This window comes from Buteo buteo, chromosome 1 (assembly GCF_964188355.1).
Source record: "Buteo buteo chromosome 1, bButBut1.hap1.1, whole genome shotgun sequence".
In the NCBI taxonomy this organism is placed as follows: Eukaryota; Metazoa; Chordata; class Aves; order Accipitriformes; family Accipitridae; genus Buteo; species Buteo buteo.
The window spans coordinates 81,773,593-81,793,724 of record NC_134171.1 but is presented as its reverse complement, the minus strand read 5'-3'; the positions used below and the strand labels follow the sequence as shown (position 1 = coordinate 81,793,724).

The window sequence follows — 20,132 nt, the reverse complement described above, 5'->3', positions numbered from 1 at the left end:
AAGGACAACAACTGTCAGGGCTTATGGGTACTGCCTAATCCATGCGGAGATATAATTCACCTGGGGAAAGCCTTTTGTTTCCCTCCGGTCATGTTTTCACTTTTACTCAATTAAAACAACAAATAAAACCTACATTCAGCAGAGGGTTTTAATACATGTGTCAATGCAGTGCTGAATTGGAGTCTGTTTCAATAGTAATTGGACTCTGTGCAGTAACTTCTTAGTTTTGATTAAGACGTTGCTTTTGTCTTGTGTAGGGGATCACAGTTTTGACTTCATATGCGTAGGCAATATTCAAATCAGCTGGGACCTGAAAGCATCCTGGGACCTGCCCTTAAAATATTTTTAACTTCACTTATGCGTATTCAATTTTGGTGTTTCACCTATCTATAGGGTCGCAGCTGCCTGGTTAGACAGGCCAAATAATTTTATAAGTTCTCCTGCCCTTCATGCGGTTCAAGTATGCATGTGAGGAACCTTCTCTCTCCTCACACAAATACATGGTCTGGAAGAGTCGGGCACGTGTCCGGTCCCTGGCTCCGAGAGTTTCAGCAGCAAAGCTCGGAACGAAACCTTGGCCTCAGAGAAGCATCGTCCTTGCTGAAGGAGATTACTTACACCTGCTCACCTTCCCAGGTGGTGGATTTCTAATCCTTTCATGCATAAAGATGAACCCGAGCTTGAAACATAGGTCTTAGGCAGTTTAATGAATTTCAAAGTACGCATTTATAACTCAGTTGATAGTTGATGGGACTACAAGTACGTTTAGTTTCTGAGGATTACATTTGCAGTTGCCTGAGTTTGTGTGACTTTTTTTTTTTTTTTTTAAACTGGCTGCATAACAAATGCACTATTTTGGCACCCTTACAAAGCCTCGATCACAGAGAATTTTAATGATTGCTGTAAAACTTGAAGCATTCGGTAAAAATAGCATACTTTTGAGACGCTTAAAGTACTATCGCTATGAAGCATGGAAATGCAGTGTACCATGATGCCATTGTGGATGAAGCCCCGTCTGTACCGTGCAGGCTTCAGGTGTGGGTATTCTTCTGTGCTGGTCACTCGGATGCGCCAGACCTTCTTCCAGGCCTCGTACAGCTGGATGTGAACCGGGTAGACTCCGGAGTGGTGCGGAGCCACTGCGTACCCCATGCCGGTCGGTATGCCGTGCTCCTGCAACACAGCAGAGGGAGGAATATATTTAGGAACGGGAAAAGAACATGTAATTATTCACAGCTTATTTTTCCTGCAGACAGCAGCATCAGAGAAGCTGTTGTCCTTGGACCGACTCGTATCTATTTGCATGTAGCACAAGCTAAAAACAGGGAAGAGATGAGGGGAACTGGAATTACAGTTTGGTAACTGCAGAGTGATAAATAATCCTCTTGGATTATGTTGCGTTACTGTTACACGGAATAGATTTGCCTGCCTGTTCATTACAGATTGTGTGTATTTTAATGTGCATCCTACCTGTTTGGTTCTTTTTAAAGGTAATCCGATAAGCTGATGCTGCTTATTTACTAAGCTATCAAACAGCATTAGAGCAGTAAACAGATGGAAAAAATTGTTGTTGTGACATATGTGGGATTTTTATTTCCTATTTCTGGAATAAGAGCAAGATTCCTTCCTGATTTAGGAAAAAAAAAAATCCCCCCTAGCTTCTGAATCTGCTTATATTTTCCACGGTATTAAGGTAGTAGCAGAAAAAGCTGGACTTCGACGGACATCTTTTTCATTTCATAAATATTTATTCAGCTCAGTTTCCATGAGGAAATATGTGCATTTACAGGAATATAACCTATAGGTTGTCCTGAAAATATCTTCTGATGGCCCAGTGAGGTAGCTAATGTGCAGGCAGAAGGAATTAAGGTAGAAGCTTAACTGCAAGTGTGCTGGGCATGTTCCCTCCACTCCTGACGCTCTCCTGCCTTCGTTCCGCTCCTCATCCCTCCCGCTTCCAGCTTAGCATGGGATGTCTGCAAACCCCGTCTGACGACGAGGCCTGATAACCACATCCGTAGGCCGGGATATATTTAAAAGAGAGCAAATCATACGAAGCGTAAGCTGTACATGTGAAAAGGAGGTAATTAGTTTCATTGGTCGGAGGGACCATTCAGAAACGCGTCCAGCGTTTATCGTCAGCCACTGGCAGAAAGAAAAGCTGTGCTCTGCCTCTTCTCCTGCTGAGGCTCGTTTCCAGCAGGTCCAGTAAAAGCCCCCTTCAACGCTTCCATGGCATCTCCAGTTTGCAAGGGTGTCCCACCGGTGGGGGTCTCGCCGGATCCCTTCCCACGCTCTGGGTCTTTACTGAATTAATTTTGTTCCCAGTACTACAGGATACATCAGCTGTTTTCTGTTCATTTAAAATTGATGTTCAGAAGGAAATGGCTAAAATGCAAGACAATTTTTTTTTTATGCCTTTTTGTCCTTTCTCTTGCCCACATTATCCAAGAACTGTTGATTACTTTAATTCCAGGAACAGCAGGTTCTGCTGGGCATCTTCAAGTACTTTGCAAAGAAAGGTTTTTGGTTCATTGATAAAAATTAGGTTAAATCTGAAGGGAACACTTGTTCATACACCATATAATGTAACCACTTAAAATTATCCATTCGTTATCAGTAAAGATCCTAGGTTACTGGCTGATCTTGAAAAAAAGAAACCCAAACTCACTACTTTTGTAATTTACTAGAGCAAAATGTAATTTCTGCTTATTAATATTGTTACCTGCCTGAAAGGCTTGAGTCAGTTTAAGCGTAAAATGAGGAGCAGCTCTATAATGAGAAGTGTTACATTGCTCTTTTCTCTATCTTTTTTTGCCATGAACACGTATAAAGGAAAAAGCTACGTCTAAAGGTTTGTGAAAAATCTGGCCATTTATTACTCTGCCTGAGTAGTTTACGATGCTTAAGCTGTCAAATATGCTGTGTTAACTTAAATATACTGTATTAACTTGAATCTACAAACCTTCACCAAACCTGTGTTAGGGAGCATACAGACACATAAATGTAAGGCAAATGTGTCCTGAGCTACATAATGAATACTGCTCCGAATGATATGTCCGAAAGTAGGTATCCGGATGAATACATGCAAAATCCTGTTTAGCTACTTACTAGTTGCTGCTGGTATTGCCATAGCAACAGAATGGTGAAATGGTAATCTGCCATTCACAAATAAAATAAGGCAGCTTTTCATGAGTTCTCAATATAAAAAGCTACTATACAGTTCATCACACAAATACATGTCAGTCACTCAGATACCCAATATGACTTTAAGAAACGACTAACAAATAACCAGATTTTCTTTGGTCAGTTCTATGTTCAGCTTACTTGGGCAAATTAAATATTGTATGTCCTCTTGTAGTGATCTCTGTTGCTCTGTTTCCTTTTTTCCTCTCATTTTGTTATTAAATTTTGTCTGGGATTGAGAACTAATGTCTTAAAGGAGGAGTATACATTTGAATCTAAGCTATTGGGCAAAATGGGAGATGCCTGTAGTGAGTATATTTCCTTCTGCACTCAAAGGAACATTATCCTACAAGATTTTATTAGGTTATCTTTACATTCAAGACTTCAATTGATTTTTTTTTTTCATTTCAAAATTTGTTCACAAATTTTGTGCATGTGTGTGTCTAGTTTGGAAAATTTCTGGACCTTTTTGGCACTGAGAACAGCAACATTACGTGCCATTGCATGCTTAAGCTGGGACCCCAGAGCCATTAATTTGAACAGGTTAAATTTGTATTCTTATTTTACTTGTGCGTTGAGAGACTTTCAATTCTAATTTAAATGACAGTGTAAGCTGAAGCTGCAGCAGTGGATGAGTTCAATATTAAAGGAGAATCACTGTTATAACCCGTGAGATGGGGGAAGGTGATTAAAACAGTCATTGCGTTTTTGGCAGAAAATTCCCCGAGTTGATGCTACTTCCCATGCATTGGTTTGCATCATGGAGCGAGCGGTCTGGGAGCGCGCACCCTGCCTTGTTTTAAGGGCTAGACCAGACTAAAAGACGTTCTCCAGAGGCACACCTCATGTCCTCTGGGCACCAGTGAGCAGGTTGGTATGCGGACCAGTCTACACCCAGCTCAGAAGAACCCTCTCTCTGATGCCCGCGTGCGGCCAGCACATCTGGCCAGCGGCAGCCGCTTTGTGCGGCAGAGCGCAGGGAATCTCCGTCTCCCACTCGTGGTGACGCACCCGCGCCAAAGCAATGGAAATTGGGAACTCGTAGTTCTGCCGACGCAGCCCGGCTGGTCTGCGCACCCTCCAAAGTTACCTTGCCCAGAGCCCACACGTAGGACAGGTACTTCTGCGGGTGATCGGAAAGGCTGAAGCAAATTGCCAAGGCTGCTTATCTCTCTCAATTATCAGCTTCGTTCGAGCAAGAGAAGATTTGCTTGAAACTCCTGACCTCTTTTGACCTTCCTATTTGTGCAGAAATGAGCTGTGCTTGCCATGAGTCAGCATGTGCTGCGCGTACTTATTCTGCATGCGCAAAAAAACCGTCAGCTAAGGGAAGGGCAGGTAATGCGGAATGAGCACCGCTCTCCAGAAGGAGGTATGCTCTCAACAAGTAACTTGGCATTCCTATAGCAGTTTTTTCTGTGAGCAGACGTTGGAAACTTGAATAAAAAACGTCGTATGGAAGATTGACTATTTATAGTAGCAGGATCTTGTCCAACAGAAAACCCCCAGTTTGTGATGCGCCAAATATTACATGTCATTGTTAAAATGCAGTAAGAAATAAAATGAAACAAAACCTAAAACTGTTATAACATAACTGGCATTCTGGTTCTTAAAGATCACGGGTGTTTTGTTTTACAGAAACATCTAGTATTGGCTATTGTCAGAGAAAGAATAAAAAGGCAACCTTTTATTTTAATTTATTAAATCTAATGTCTACTGTAGATCTCTTCACACAGTCAGTTGAACTGCATGATTCCCTTTGGTGTAAAGACTTTTCTAGATGAAAAAGTTAACAATAAAACCTCAGATAAGTTTGCTAAACCTTTTGACTTTGTGCAACGGTAGGTGATAGAGTAAACGTAGTACTTTTTAAGATGTTACCTTCCAAAGTTAAAAGATTTATATAAGCTTTGCATGTTTTTAGTACTGCGATACATTTCTAACATTGCTGCACATTGGTGAGATTTCCTGTAAGATTATATGTTACTATACCAGTTTAAAATACTTAGATTTCTCTTATCTGGTAAACGAATTTGCTACTTTCTTGCTTGTCTGCAGTGACAAAAATGTTGTGTTGCATTTCATCCTTTATGGACACATGATTTTTGTTCTCAAGGGTTACATTTCTAGATAATTTTTATTGCATAAATATTTCAGCCTTCAATTACTTTTAGTTCAATTCTAACCTTCGAGAATCTGTTTAAAAGCTCTCTAGCTAGACAAGACTGTTTGGCAAACGAGAGGTGATTGTTACTGAGATATAGGGGCTCTGCGTGTTGGTATTTGCTCTCACCATTGTTTTTTCATCTCCGTGGCGTGCTTCCTCACCACGTGGCTATACAATGTGCCAAGCAGAGAGTACGAGGGGTCTTAACAAAGTGGGTTTTTTGGTGTTGGCATCAGATCCAGGATTGATAGGGGCATGGGAAAAGCCAGCTTTTCACCAGTCGTACAGAGGAGTCTCCCAGACATCACCGTGACTCCTGCTCTAAGCATGATTCTCGCTCTAGTGGACTACCAAGAGGCGGAGATGAGGTTGGGATTCAAGATCTTAAGTTTCGGAGGATGTGAAATGAAGAAAGGCAGTCCAGCACTGAGGAAGCTAGACATGACTAGGAAATGCATAGACTCTGCATGTGTGTGGTACTAAATAGAGCTGAGAAATTAGAGGCAGTCTCAGAGATGCGCTGTCAAAGCACACGCCTGATACGGACAAAAGCACTAAAGAAGATGGACTATTTTGGAAGGACCTTAAAGTTAGGCAGAATAAATCTCATCCTGTCTGCACAAGACAATGTTATCCTATGTATGCAGACCATTTACAGAACAGTTTTAGAGGCAATGTCTAGTAGGCATCTCTCCTTCCCAACGTTAACTACAGATATTAATAATGGGACAAATTAGACTCTCTTTTCATCACATGTAGATACTTTGCCTTCGATGTGTGGTCACTGGTCTTCATGTTCTTGGTATTTAATTGGTATATTAAAAGCTCATGGTTTCTTTGTGGTTTGGGCAGCTCAAAAGTTTTAGGCAGAGGAAGCGCTAATGTGCAGCTGTAGTTGGTTTATAAACAGGAGATTGAAGCCAAGGAGTGTTAGGCAGGCTCGGAATTGATTTGTTTGCTTTGTATATGTGTATCTCTGAATTGATTTGTTTGTTTTGTATATGTGTGTCTCTCACGTCTTCATATCAGATCACAGCTACCTTTTAACAGTCGATGGTAGTTTTTGCCCTATCTCTACCGTGCTTTTTGGCACATGTGCTCACAAATGAGCACAGAAGATAATCACTGAGCAAACAAATCAAGGGACAAAACAGAGCTACAGGCTTTGACTTAAATACATATTTCTTGTTTTTGTCAGATAAGTATGTACAAAAGGCGGGGGGGAGGAACGATATCTTGTGATTAGAGGATGGCAGTGAAAACTTGGTTCCTTTTATTTTTGGAATATGTACTATCAGACTTCTGCCTGCGCAATTTGTTTACCTCTTTGTGTATCAATTGCATTGCCTATAAAGAAGGAGAATAATACTTGAGATATTATCAGTTTGTAAAATTTAATCCAAGGCTTAATCCATTAGTGTCTTTAATGGATTTTGGGATCCTCTGATAGAAAAAAAACCCCACAAAATATGATTAAGTCAAACACAACTGATAATCAAAATTAATTGTCATTTGCCATTTCCTTAGCCAGGCTCTGAAGCATACCATCCATATTCACGTAAATAAGACAACACTGGGATAGCAAAGTTCTGGGTAGTCTGCAACTTACTTTACCAGAGTTAAATCTCTGGCTCTTGTTCCTCTGAGGTGGAGGGTATCGGGAGTGCTTGAGAAGAGATTTGGCAGGGAGGGCTGTGGGAATGGGGCTATGGATGGAGGCAGCTGTGGGGCCCAAGGCTCAGGCACATGTGGACAAGGATTTTGCCAGGCAAAGCTTCCCATGCTGCCTGCCAGATCCAGAGCAGTGGGGCAATAACATTTCTGAAAGATGTGAGAAATTCTCTTCCTCTCACCAGCGAGGCATGAAACAGTAGAAATGATAAATATCTCAGTGACACATAAAATATAATAATTTGGAGGGCTGTTGTTAAAGGCAGTCTCCTGATTCACAAGCAATTCACATGTAAGGGAGTCCTTTAAACACTGTTGATTTTACTAAGGCCCAGGTAGAGAGGTATACATATCTGCGCTGAAATCAAGGCAGTTAGATACCTCATTAGCCATTAGTTGTAAGTATACAAAACTGTTTAGATATCCTATTTCTACATCTATTTTGTGATACAGCCATTTGAGGCAGGCTGCAATTGTAAGCCCCCACTTTATAGAGCATCATATGAGATATGGATATATCAGAGTAAAACAGAACGAGCTCTTATTTAGTTGCCAGCTGTAACACCTGTATTTCTTGCCTGTGTTCACTAGACTGTATGTGTACGTGAGCTCCTGCAAACCAAAGATTATGCATACAGTGTAAGTACAAGAGCCAATAAAACTTATGCTTGTGTACATTTATAGCTCCATGCAGTAATATCCATGAAATACTGTTTCAGGTGTACTGCCTTGTGTTTATTAAGCTTGACTTTAATCCACAATACTCAAGAGAAGGACATTCCTTTCATGAAACCTTTTCCCTAGTGAAAACCTCAGTCCCAAACCTGATACACGCTTCATGGAGAAACAGCTGACTGTGATGGGATTTGTGTGCAGGTTTCCAGACAGTGTGATCTAGTTTAGCTTTCTTCTAAAATGATAAAACCAGGAGGAGCCAACAGGTCTTAATGAACAGAATTTTTGTGGTGGTATTTGGGATCTTAAAACAACTTTGAATGTTCTTCTCAGGCATAATGATGGGCTCTCCCACCTTGAAGACCCCATTGCCTTCCTACCCATGTTTAAAAAAATGAATGAAGAAATACCACAGTAGGTGAAGAATGAATGTGATCATGCTTCCAAATAATTACTGCAGCTTTCTTTGCAGAAAGTGACACAAAGTGTCATCTCTACTTGCAGCTTAAAATGGGAAATGTGAGAGAAAATGGCATCAGCATCAAGCTGTGTTCCCCTGAGTATAATACTAAATAAAGACATTAAAGCACAAATAAAACATGTATAACATGGAGCAGATTTTCTATGTGTTGTTCCAGATCTCTAATTTAAATTTGGATCCACTTGTGAAGTCAAAGAATAATGAAAAGGGGTTTGCTTTAACTTTGGAGGACTTATAGAAATGCAGCTGTCGAACAGGGAGTTTCTTTCCAAAAACAAGACATGATGCTGAGGATGAGAAAGCAGGAGAGGATACAAAACTGCTCTGAAGTCATGGCTGGGACCTCTCTGATAGCTATGAGGAAGGTTGTCATATCGGGAAGATAAATTTCTCCCACAGAGAGGATTTCACGGGAAGCCTTTTGAAAAGAAATGTTCTCATAAGTAAATTGTACAGCTCATATAGATTCAAGGTTAAGAGGTTGGTACAACCCCTGTCCAAATGTTAGCAGGAAATAAAACTGTAATAACAGCAGCCTTTCACTGACATCAGCTTCTTATTTATAGGCACCCTAAGGAGTCTCTACACTTCAGTAATGATAGGGACATAGGCTTTATCTTTCTGTAGCTGAAGTTGAAACCAGATTCTATTACAAGCCCTGTTTTCAGGCTATGCTATAGATTTTACTCCTAAAGGTTGTTCAACCTCGAGGACTTCATGTTTCCTGAAAACACTAGGAGAATTTCCCCACAGGTTTAAAGATGAATGGACCGTGTATTTTTGAGATACAGATTACTTAAAAAAATTACTCTTGCATTTAAAATCTCAACTATATTTGGGTCTCTGGGCCAGCCTCCACAAAAGGCACACACAGGCCATGCCAGGAATGAAGGCTGACAGTAAAGCAGAACTGTAGAAAGGAAAAGAAGTCATTCAACATGCTTCTGTACTAACACCCTGCCAAGCAGGAGATGGGAAGGGGGGGAAGTCTGGCAAGAAGAGTTAACAGCTAAGCCATTTTTAATGAATTTTCTTTAAAGGTTGTGGGGAAAATATTTTTGTAAACAAGGGAATAAATCGCTTCCAACTGCTTGTTCAGGCATCTGCCTCTGCCCGTTCCCTGATGCACCTTGGCTGATGCGAGGGCTGGGAGGAAGGGGCAGCTGCTGGCTGGCCTTTCGGAGCTGCGGAGGGCTGAGATTTGCCTTCCCTGAGCAGCAGAGAAAGCCCCACCGTGTCACTCTGCTCTTTTGAGTGGCTTTGGTTGCTTGGCATTTCTATGGACCACACAGTGTCTTTTCCAAAGTGAGCATTTACAGAATTCAGGTTGTCTTTGTCATGATCAATAAGCAAGTAGAATTACCCTGAAAGGACTCTAAAAGGTTTTCCACCTGACCTTGGAGAACAAGTACTCCGAGCTCTGGACAATGCTAGGAGGATAGCTCTTGTAAGTTAACAACAAAAATGAAACATCATTATCTATAAATATTAGCAACAGGTCACCTGTGTAAAAAGCATATTTTCAAGCAGGTCATCTAAAAAAAGCACAGTGAAATCCAGCAGCTTCACTTATTTGCTTCATTAACTTCAAGATTTCTCACAAACCATACACAACATTTAGGGTTCACTGCAACTTTCTCCCTCCCCTATTGAGGATGTTCGCACCAGACTTCAGGAAGCTGATAACCTCTGTATAAACCCCTTCCTAAAGCTTAAAAGGCCAGCTGATACCTGCTGAGATTTCACTGCTTCTGGTCTCTGTGGTCTCACAAGGTTGCTTGGGTGAAGGGCTACTACCTCTCCAGAAAGCGTATGTCAGAAAAAAAGGCTAAGACAAAATTCAGCCCAAGTTTGAGTCAGAAAGGCTTTTTTGGGGGCTGAGTTTCCAATCTTGCTGCCTTATTTGCATTTCTATGTAAATATATATATATGTATAAAATAGATAAACATAAAAACAGTTTGGAAAGCATAGCTATAATACGCAAAGGTACCCTAGTGAACCTTTTGGTAACTTTTACTCACTATTGCAAATTCTTTGTTGAGGATCATCTGCTCCACCAGTGACGACTCATTGTGGAAGAGGTGAGGCTGCATATGACTCCACATATGGGGAAACCACCAAAACTCATCCACAGATCTCAACAGCAGGTCATCACCTTCATCTTCCTCTTCAGTCCCTTCGAAAGAAAGAAAGAAAGAAAGAAAAAGGTAATAGAAAACCAACAGTAGGAAATGCCTATAATAGTTTTTTTCAAACACAGAAGAGGCTGCCATAAAACCTGATGTCCCTGGCCTGGCTGTCGCACTGCGCTGCAGACAGGCTCTACCATATCGCAAAAAGAGTGAGGTGCATTACCATGGATGGTAGCTATCCCTTTCTATTCCTGGCGCAGTGTTAACTGACAGTAATTCGAAGAAGAATTAGTTTTCCTGGGCTGATTGTTGTGCTATGTAACGCACTAGGAGTATTTAGAAGTTCAGGCTCCCCATAAGGGTGGAGGTTGGGTGGACTTGTACCCACCAGCTTTGGTCCTGCCAGGTACTGCACTGTCTAGCTGGTCAAAGTGGTATCACATGTGTGCCAGTCTTGCCAACACCACCCTCTCCATTGTAGCTACCTCATTATTAGCCTCGGTAAATTGAAATCTGATAATCTCTGGTAAAGTGTGAAACAAGTTTGCAATAGTCTCAAAATATAATTAGGTGGAAAACATGAAGCTGTAATGGCTAAGGGGTTCCAAATGTTGTTTCCTATGGTTCAGTATTTAATTTCTGCCAGGTTCAATCTTGAAGTAAAAACAATAAAAACTCCTGTGTTAGTGAAGAGTGTCTGCTTCAGGCAGAAGCAAGCATGTGTGGTTATAACAAAGAAAACTTTCCATTTGAGAAATGGTACAATGCTGCTTCCACCATCTGCAGACATATGTCTGCAGTGCTTTTGCAAATTGGAAAGACAGAGTTACATTTCAGTAACTTCACTTTCAAATTACTCAATGTATTTGGTTTATTAACAGCCTTCCTACTTGTTCCTTTGCCATTTAAGTGCTTTTATTTAGCTTCAGTCAAAGAAATAATTGTCAGAATCAGTCGACTGATGCAAACCCAGATATCTTATCTTCTTACAAGCTTTTCAATGTTTTGCAAAACTCATTGGAAGAAAATGCTCCGTGGATGTCACTGTTTGCTTTTGTGGCATGACGCAGGAACATACGGAGATGGCTGTTCAGTGCGTGCACTTCAGCTCTTTATTTTTATTTTTCACTTCTGCAGTGTTTTTTGAAGAATGCTACTACACAAGGAGAGCATTACTTTGAAACTTTTTCCTGGTGTCACTGAATCACTTTACTCCCCTCTTTGCAGCACTCTGCGAGTTCTAAGCAAGTTGCTCCCGCTGATGGGAGTGCTGCTGGAAGAAGAAAACAACCTTGTTTTCTAGGTAACTCCTTGTTGAAAAGAAAGGACCGATGGCTGCTCCTTTGTGCAAAACTTATGTGTGCTGCATCTGTCGAATGACCGCTCTCTTGTTTTTTGGGGCGTGCGGTTCGCTTGCAGTCACCCAGGCACGTGCAAGGGAAATGTGATTGGGAAAAGAAACTTAACATAGGCTTTCAAAACAGGACAGAATAGAAAGGGATAGGAGTTTGTGAAACCATTGAAGATCTCTGGTAACCCAGATGTAGAAAACTGAAGGTAGGGATGAAAAAGAAAAAAATGGGTATTTGAAATATATAAAGAACTACAATCATTTGACGTAAGATTTAGGTCAGAGTATAATTTAGTGCCTTATTAACATTTGAAGTAGAGTATGGTTCTTGAAATAATTTCATTATTAAAAACTATTTTAAAGTCCTATTTTTTTCCTACTAACTTCCTTGTAAATTTAGATACAACTAATCAAACTTTGCACTTTTTTTAACATCACAAAAATAAAACAAGATAAAGCCCACCCTGTAATGGCAGAGCTGAAACAGAAAGGTTGGAAGTTTAACATTTGGTGGTGGTGTTGCTTTTGAGGATAATTTTCTTTACAAGCCTTTAAAAAGAGTGTTGCTTGATTTTATAAATTCTTAAGTAACATTTTTTGCCAAAAAATCTTACGCAAAGGTTTAATGGAGTGTTTGGTGAGTGTTTATATTGTTTAAATATTTTTGCCCGATCCTTTATTCAGAGTATTGGAGGCAAAACAAGGGATTCTGAGGTTTTAATTTCTTGTACAATCAACATTCTTTATGTAACTTTCTCTCTTTAAAATTAATGTGAAATCTGAAAAATGCAGTAGACCTACAATCAAGGAGGTGAACATACATCTGTTTTGAGATGCAGTATGCACTTTACACAGGTAAGTCATAATTCAAAGTTTGTTTGTGCATAATAAATAATCCCATATTTTAAAACTACAACCATAACTTAGAGGTCTCTTGAGCTCAAAACTCCAGCTAGGTTTGAATTTGCTCTCAATGATCGTATAAATCTTAAATGCAAATCCTGAGAACATCTTAATTTCTATTGCCACAGCATGAACAAAGTGGAAGCGTTTGCTAAAACTGCATAACTAATAGGCTCTAGTAATTTTTTTTTGCTAATAATGTTATGTCTACGGTGCCTAGTTTACCAGTGCCACAGAAGGGAATGGTGGTGGTGGTGAGATGATGAGCAGTGAGGCTGATGTGTCAGCTATTGTACTTGTGCGCAGGCATACCAACTGGAATTGGTATTCGTAGTACAGATGTCAGCAACATCTTTTGATGAAAATGTATAACTTTAATCTGCCAACACATTCCCACGCTCATCTCCCTCCTGTAGTTTTAAAATGATCCAAGTTTTGGAAAGGAGAGCAAAATCACACATTAAGGAAGTCAATAAGGCAGAGCAGTTGCAGCGCGCTAATAAAACATGTTGAATATCTGACACTAAAAGCCTTTCTGGGTAAACAAGCCACATTTACAGTAATTAAAGAATACCTTTCCATGTTTTATTTATAATGAGTCAGTAAAGTGTATATTGCATGGAGAATACTTTGAGACCTTTCCACTAAGCTGATATGACAAAACGCTACCACCAACCTGTAAATGAAGTGTTCACTTAAAAACTCAGATGCATCGCTGAGTACAGGCAGCGGCAAGTCCCTTAATGGAGGCAATGACATGCTTCAACTCATTAAGTAGTTCTGTGCTATTTTTGTAAGCCTTGAGAGCCTTAGGAGGACCGGCACACATGCGCATTCTCCTATTTTCTCTCTCTACAGCAGCAGCAAATCTGAAATCGGTCAGCATTATATCAGCCGGGCAAGAAAACCTGTGACAACAATATGGAGGCCATTGGGATGAATGAAATAAAAATGTATTGGCAGGTAAGGGGTTTGATTTTTGTAGAAAGGCTGCATGTTTTGTGCCAGCCACTGTTGGGTACGTCGGAGTATTTATAATAAATTATCTCTTTCTCCACCTCCTCCCCTCCTTGAATTACCTTTCTCTGCAGTGGACACTAGAATGACTGATATCAGCTTTACTCTGTAGATGGCCACGACCAGCAGCATCCTACTGTAGAGTGGCTCAGAGCCTTGGGCTATTTTTCTTTATTTTGCTGTATTACGTGTGTGTCCAATTAATCTCCAGAAGGAATAACTACCCAGGCAGGTCAAGATGAAGTGAGGAGAATACTGAAGTTCTGTCTCCGAAGTTGCTCTCTAATCACAGGTCTGCCACTGGCTTGTTATATGACTCCAGGCAAGTAATTCCATCTCTCTCTCCCTCTCATTTTTCTCCGGCTCTCCAGCCTATATCTTTAGCCTGTAAGGTTTCCTGGCCAGCAGTTACTTAGCATTATGTGCCTGCACGAGGGGAAACCGGCCCGGACTTTGAAAGTGACGGTGATACAAATACATAATTTTGATTGCCTTCCCTCTACTCATCCCTCAAATGCTTCCCCATTTCCCCTTCTCCCAGGGACCTCTGTGCTCTCCTAACGGGTGGTGGGACGGACACGCAGGCTCTGGGTAAACCCATTTGTCTGGTGTTCAAATACCAGCGATGAAAAGGGGAGTACCGCTACGCCGACGCCGAGAGGGGTGACCTGCCTTGCTCCACAAGTGACCTGCCTTACTTTTTCCGTGACAGCCGGGACCGCATCGTTCATAGCTTTTAAACTTACCCTTCCACCCTCTTGCTGCTTGTAATGCCTCCTCTGCTCCAGATAAGCTTCTCGGCTTCCCTAGCATCGCTCGGTGAGTGTCACTAAATGTGGCTGAATGGCTGCTGAGGATTTTGGAGCTGGCCTTCAGAGGTGGGAAGGGTGTGGGCTTTGGAAAGGAGGACAGGAGGTGTCTCCTTTTGAAGGGAGTTGCTGGATATGTCTTTTTTTTTTAGCCTTAGCCGTATTAGGGAGCAGCGTGGCTCAGTGGCAGCAGAGGGAAGCCTGAGGGGAGGTGCAGCAAAGTGTTAAGGAGAAGGCAAAGGAGGAGGGGGGAAAAAAAAAAAAAAAAAAGGGGCATTGTGCTGTGAAGAAATGGAGCAAAAGGGAGAAAGAGTCAGGAGGAGGAGGAGCAGATGTAAAAGTGCCTAATCTTCCAAGTGTGCAACTTGTTACTGCACAGAGTGTGAAAGTGGTAGGGTTTCAATACAAATTGCTTTTCATCTTGTTTTCCTTTTATCATCCCTCCTGATTTGCAGACCACTAAGATAGATTACTTTTACGGTCATAACAAAAGCTTGTGCATCCCATTCAAACACTTCTGCCTCTTCAGAGGTTGTAAGCCATGATTTTTCCAATCTTTTATATTTCATCATACCTATCATAGTGGAAAAACCTTAGTATGTCTTCTGTGAAATTATAGATCACTTAGCAGCTACTTTGCCTCCTTTATAACCTTAAGATTTACTACCACACAACTTTCAGAAAAGCACCAAGGGCATCTACGTGTTCCTGAGAAGCTCATCCGTAGCGTACCTTTGCCCCTTTGGACGCTGAATTAGACACTGGATGCTAAAATGGTGGAGCACGTATTTCCCACTGCTCCACTGAGTCAACGTGTTACTTAAAAAGGGCATGTTTAGAGCTAGGTTTAAAATCCTGTCACCTATTTAACTGCAGCTACCTGAGAGCATGAAGTTCCTTCTTACCTGTGTGGTAAAATTTTCCTGAAAATCCAAGGTTGAAGGTAAAATTTGCAACCTGAGTGCGCAGTAAATTTTGAGTCTCTAGTAAAGCCTGAAATAAATAAGAAATTAACATGCATTTAGAAAAATGAATATTAATTTTTGGAATGCCTCATTTTAAAAGTTGTGTCCATCTGAGGAGATACAAAAAAGAAGATCCTGTTAAATATTTCACGTTTTATTTCGGGCTCATTCTTTTTTATAAGGCTATTACAGTGAACTTAATTTGTTCCATCAGAGTTTGATGGTCTAGCAATGGTAGTAATAGTACCTAAGTAAGTGATGGTTCTGTAATTTGGTATACTTTGTTTGCAGTGATGTGTGTCAGGGCTCGAATCCAGCCATTCAGAGGCAGCAATATACTAAATCACTAAGTCACCCATGCTTGGGGTTATTAATGGAGCTTGATGAGATGTGCTTAAAACCCAAAGTAAAATTAGGAATACTACTTGCCATCCAGATGTGGAGGCGTTGGGATTTACTTACCTGCAGAAACAATTTTGATTGTGTCTGAATACCAAATTCAGTGTGAATGAGCAAAACTCCAAGTTTGACCTATGGTAGAAGTAGTGTCCATGTCAGAAATTAAACCCCTGTTTATTTTTATTCTCTCCTCCAAGCAAAAGATAAGACCGATCTAAATGAAATGGAGGAAAAGTGTAATGCTTATAGAAGAAATAGGTGTAGTCTTGGTCACCTATCTGTTTTTTCTTGGACGTATTTCCAGCCACTACAGAAAGAAAAAAGATGGTTCAGCCTGCATGAGCTATCTACATCTACTGTTAGTTGTTAACTCTGCCCTGCTTCTAAAGATAGTCCTCGCTGCACAGATACCTGTCCACTTTCAATCACCAGCCCATGTAATTTGGACGTGCTACATATGTGAAATGGGTAGTGCACTTATCTCCCTATTGGTCTTGCCAATGTTGAATGGGTTACAAGCTCTATTTTCATCAATTTTCTGTGTCTCCATTATGCGGCTCTTGAGAACTTTCCCCATTATCTATTAATAACATTTCTATTGATCGAATGTTCATGTTCTTGCACAGTTCAAAGACAAAATGAATGCAGTGTTTTACATGCAGTCCGAGTCCAGCTAATGTTTCCTTTCATTTGAAAAAATTACATTTTTTATGGTCATTAGTAATTTCACTTAACATTACAGGAAAATAGTTTCACCTTTTTGCTCAACCCACTGGTCTAATTTAAAACAACAACAACAGCAAGCAGCTCTACTTGTGACCATAAACCGAAAGTATCGCCAGTCCAGCGTAAATGATGAAACCAGGTTTTAAGCAGCTGAGATGCAGACCGATGGCCTGTGCAATCCTAGTCCAGAGCAAAGCTGAACTAAGCAGGTCAGGTTTTTGTGGTCTCACGATGTCCTATTTCCTTCGCACTGCGATGGGTTGGGAGGTGCTGTCAGCTACCGTCAGCATTTGCTGTAGGACATTAACTTCTTAAAGTTACTGCCTCCCTCCTAATTACACCGATATTTGGGCGCCGTGCATGTTGGAGCGCAAACCTCTTTGGAAGCATCAATTCCTAACAGCCGTCTTCTACAGAGGCATTATTCGGATGCCAGGCAGCTCGGGAGTGTAATACAGAAGATTGTCAGGCAGTGTGCATCTGCCTTCATTTTTGAAATAGAAACATTTATTGGGTGTTAAGGAAGATGTAAAACAAAGGTAGTGGTTATCGGCTACAACAGTTACCAAGCAAATTCCTTTCTTCGCTAAAGGAAATAAAATAGTCTAATGACAGTAAATCTTGTGCTTTAGCATTCAATATTAAGATAGCAGTATGGTTTCCAGCCTACCTTGCCAGACATTTAATAAGTTGGTTATTTCAATCCTGTGACAATTTCACATGTGAGACTATATTTACATAATATATAACAACTAAATGTTCACTAAAATGTAAAACCTTAGAGATCGACACCACTGTTAGCTAAGACACTGAGGAAAATCCCCAGTTGGTAAAAACTGACACTAAATTGACACCATTAAAGTCACAAGCATAGAATCTGAGTCATTATATTTTAGAACATAATTTTCCAAGCTATCTAGAGCATTTTATATATGTTGAGAAAGACTGATGGGCTGAGCAAAATCAATTCAATTTTCCTTTGAGGAAAGAACATCTTGAGAAATGATTATCACTTAACATATAGCGTAAGAAGGTACAGGAAACAAACATCATTATATCACTTCAGTTTTTCCCTCTGATTTCCCCTCACACTCATGTCTCAATAAGATGACAGCACTGCAGGATAGGCAGAAGCCTTCCAGCCCAGTGAGGTCTCATTAAAAACACAGAGCGAGGATTAAGATGTAAATCCTGTAACCTGCAGTGTGTCAAGCGTTTTTCTCTGTCTAAAGGGCAAATCTGTCATTCAAACTGGATTTGGCTTGGTCCTAAAGACTTTTTTTTAACTTGCAATTTCCATATATGCATATTAATTTAAATAATATGCAGCTAAACTTCATTTTCGTGACCCCACCTAATTTTAACACTAAGAAGATATTGTCAGCTAAGTCAGTCCAAACTTATTTTGTCACTACTTGCCTGTTTGTAGATGTGGGGTTAACGTCTTCCACATCATTAATATAAAAACCCGATTTCTGTTTAGGTGATTAGGGCCTGTCTTATTTTTAATAAATATATATTCAAACAAAATTGCCAGTGACTCGTACTGCCTTCACTGGTAATTTTGCACGGCAAATAAGGAGAACTTTTGTGTCCTGTAGGTACAGACCTTAACAGCAGGCAGCCTAGAGAAGGGCCGTGGCAGGAGGGCAGACGACTTTCTTCCGTCACCCTTCTGGCCCTCTCCTGGGTGGGTGGGTGGGTGGGTGACCCCCCGCGTGTTTGCCCAGGATAGCTGCAAACACCGCCGCTGGGGCAGCCCTCCGGCTCTCCAGCTCCTGGATGGAGGAGCTTTGCATCCCTGGCATCCCCACGAGGCGGGAGGTATCTATTTTATTTCGCAGGGTTTTGCAGGATGGAGAAGGGCTACTGAATTTTAACAGCTGGAGATCCTACCCAACACTAGGTGCAAACGCAGCTATTCACGCTCTGCCTGGTTCTGCCATGGTGTCCCCAGCTTCTCTTGGCAACCCTCCTTCCCCGTGGGCTTACCCGTCCCAGTCCCGTCCCCGTCCCATCCCAGTCCCCATTGCATGGTGACCTGGGGACTTTGCTCCCTTTACCCAGGGAGAAATGGTAGGCACTGCCCACAACTTCAGCAGAAGGCAAATTCATATAGAGGAATGTGGATTTAAAAAAAAAAAAAAAAGCATGGCAAATCTTGTTTTGTAGAGAAGATTTTTCTCCTGGATATTTCATCTGACCAGAGTATTTAAGTTCTATCTGCCAGTGTGTGTCTTTTCCTCAGAGTCAGTGGGATTACCTTTTTTTTTTTTTTTTTTTTTTCCTCTGAGTACTGGGGCTTAAAAGAACTGTAAGTGGAGGAAATCTACTTGCATGTGAAAATACAATTAGCATTCCCCATTGAACTCATAGGGGTGTGGTAAAGCAACAGCTGGAACTCAGTGTTGTTTTATTTTTGGACAGTTAAATAGATGATGCTAAATAACTATCGTTCTCCAAGGAAAGAAGCGTGGAGCACACCTGCACATGGACAAACAGGCATGCCTCATTGCCAGGCTAAGCAAGTGTGCTGGGTTTTTTTTGTTGTTTGTTTGTTTTTTCGTTTTAAGGTAATCCAAGCTGGTCTTTCAAATACAAATTTCAAATTTCAAATATTTGCCTGGAATCTCTCAAAACTCCCAGGTTTCATTTTATTGATTCTTTGCTTTGTCAGTGAGGCTTCTCTCTGTGACATGCACAAGATACAGTTTCTTCTTTATATTGCGTTTACATTCAGCAGTCTTTTACATTAATCCATATAATTACCTTTTGTAGATTTGAAGCTGCTGTGTCTTTATTCTTCGTAATTGGTGCATCTATTAAGAAGAAGTGATATTTTCCTGCTATGTCCTTGTTAATTATAACTCTATCCTCCATTTACATAATAAACTTTTTGGGGCAATTTCTGCAGTAACATTTCATGCCTAATAGGAAGTAATTTGCTTTCCTTTATTAAGTACATTAAAACTTCATGCCCCAGACATCATTGACTGTAAACATTTGATTCTGCTCAAATTTAATGCACCAAGGCATTTTGCTCTGCCATATTAGGTTTATTTATGTGCTATGTTCTGGATTGTTAGCTGCTAATGAGACTTCGGCTCTTACTGCTCTAAGGCCTGAACACTAACCTCATTTTAATGAGTTCATTATTTGCTGCCTTCTGAATGGAAGACAACAAATTTTCCTTTTAATTAAAGGTCAAAACACCTCTGGCTAAGGAAAGTGTAGAGGTTATCAAATCCTTAGAGAAGGTAAAAGAATGACTTTTTCTGATTTTGATGCCAAGCATGGGCAAGCCAGGCTGAGGTAGAAGGTGTTTCTCTGGGGACCAAAACTCCAAATCTAAGCTAAGTGATAACAACGTTAAAACGTGGTACTAGTCTTCCCAAGACATTGGGGAAAAAAAAAACCAAACCTGAAAGTCAGCCAAAGTAATTAAAGAGGCTTTACTCCTAACCCAAAGGTCTGTGTGGATCAATAAAACTGCTAAAGCATGAGCCCTTCTTTGCATGTGCAATGATTTATAGGGTGCAGAGGACAGATGCCAGATTAATTGAGCCAACAAAAACTAATATTTCTTATCGGGGAAAGTGAGGCAAATGTGATCAAGCTGTTTGTAGTGAGACAGAGGTATAGGCAACCG

The 20,132-nt window shown here is 40.7% G+C and overlaps 1 protein-coding gene across 1 annotated transcript in view; it reads right to left on the bottom strand.

Moving 5' to 3' along the window:
- Nucleotides 1-20,132, bottom strand: part of NDST4 (N-deacetylase and N-sulfotransferase 4) — an 85,712-nt gene that overhangs the window by 39,552 nt on the left and 26,028 nt on the right. Inside the window, exons 2-4 of the mRNA XM_075025968.1 lie at nucleotides 15,299-15,386; nucleotides 10,203-10,357; nucleotides 988-1,173 (exon numbers count right to left, since the gene is read on the bottom strand). Coding sequence (XP_074882069.1) covers nucleotides 988-1,173; nucleotides 10,203-10,357; nucleotides 15,299-15,386 — 429 coding nt within the window. The remainder of the gene's footprint in view (nucleotides 1-987; nucleotides 1,174-10,202; nucleotides 10,358-15,298; nucleotides 15,387-20,132) is intronic.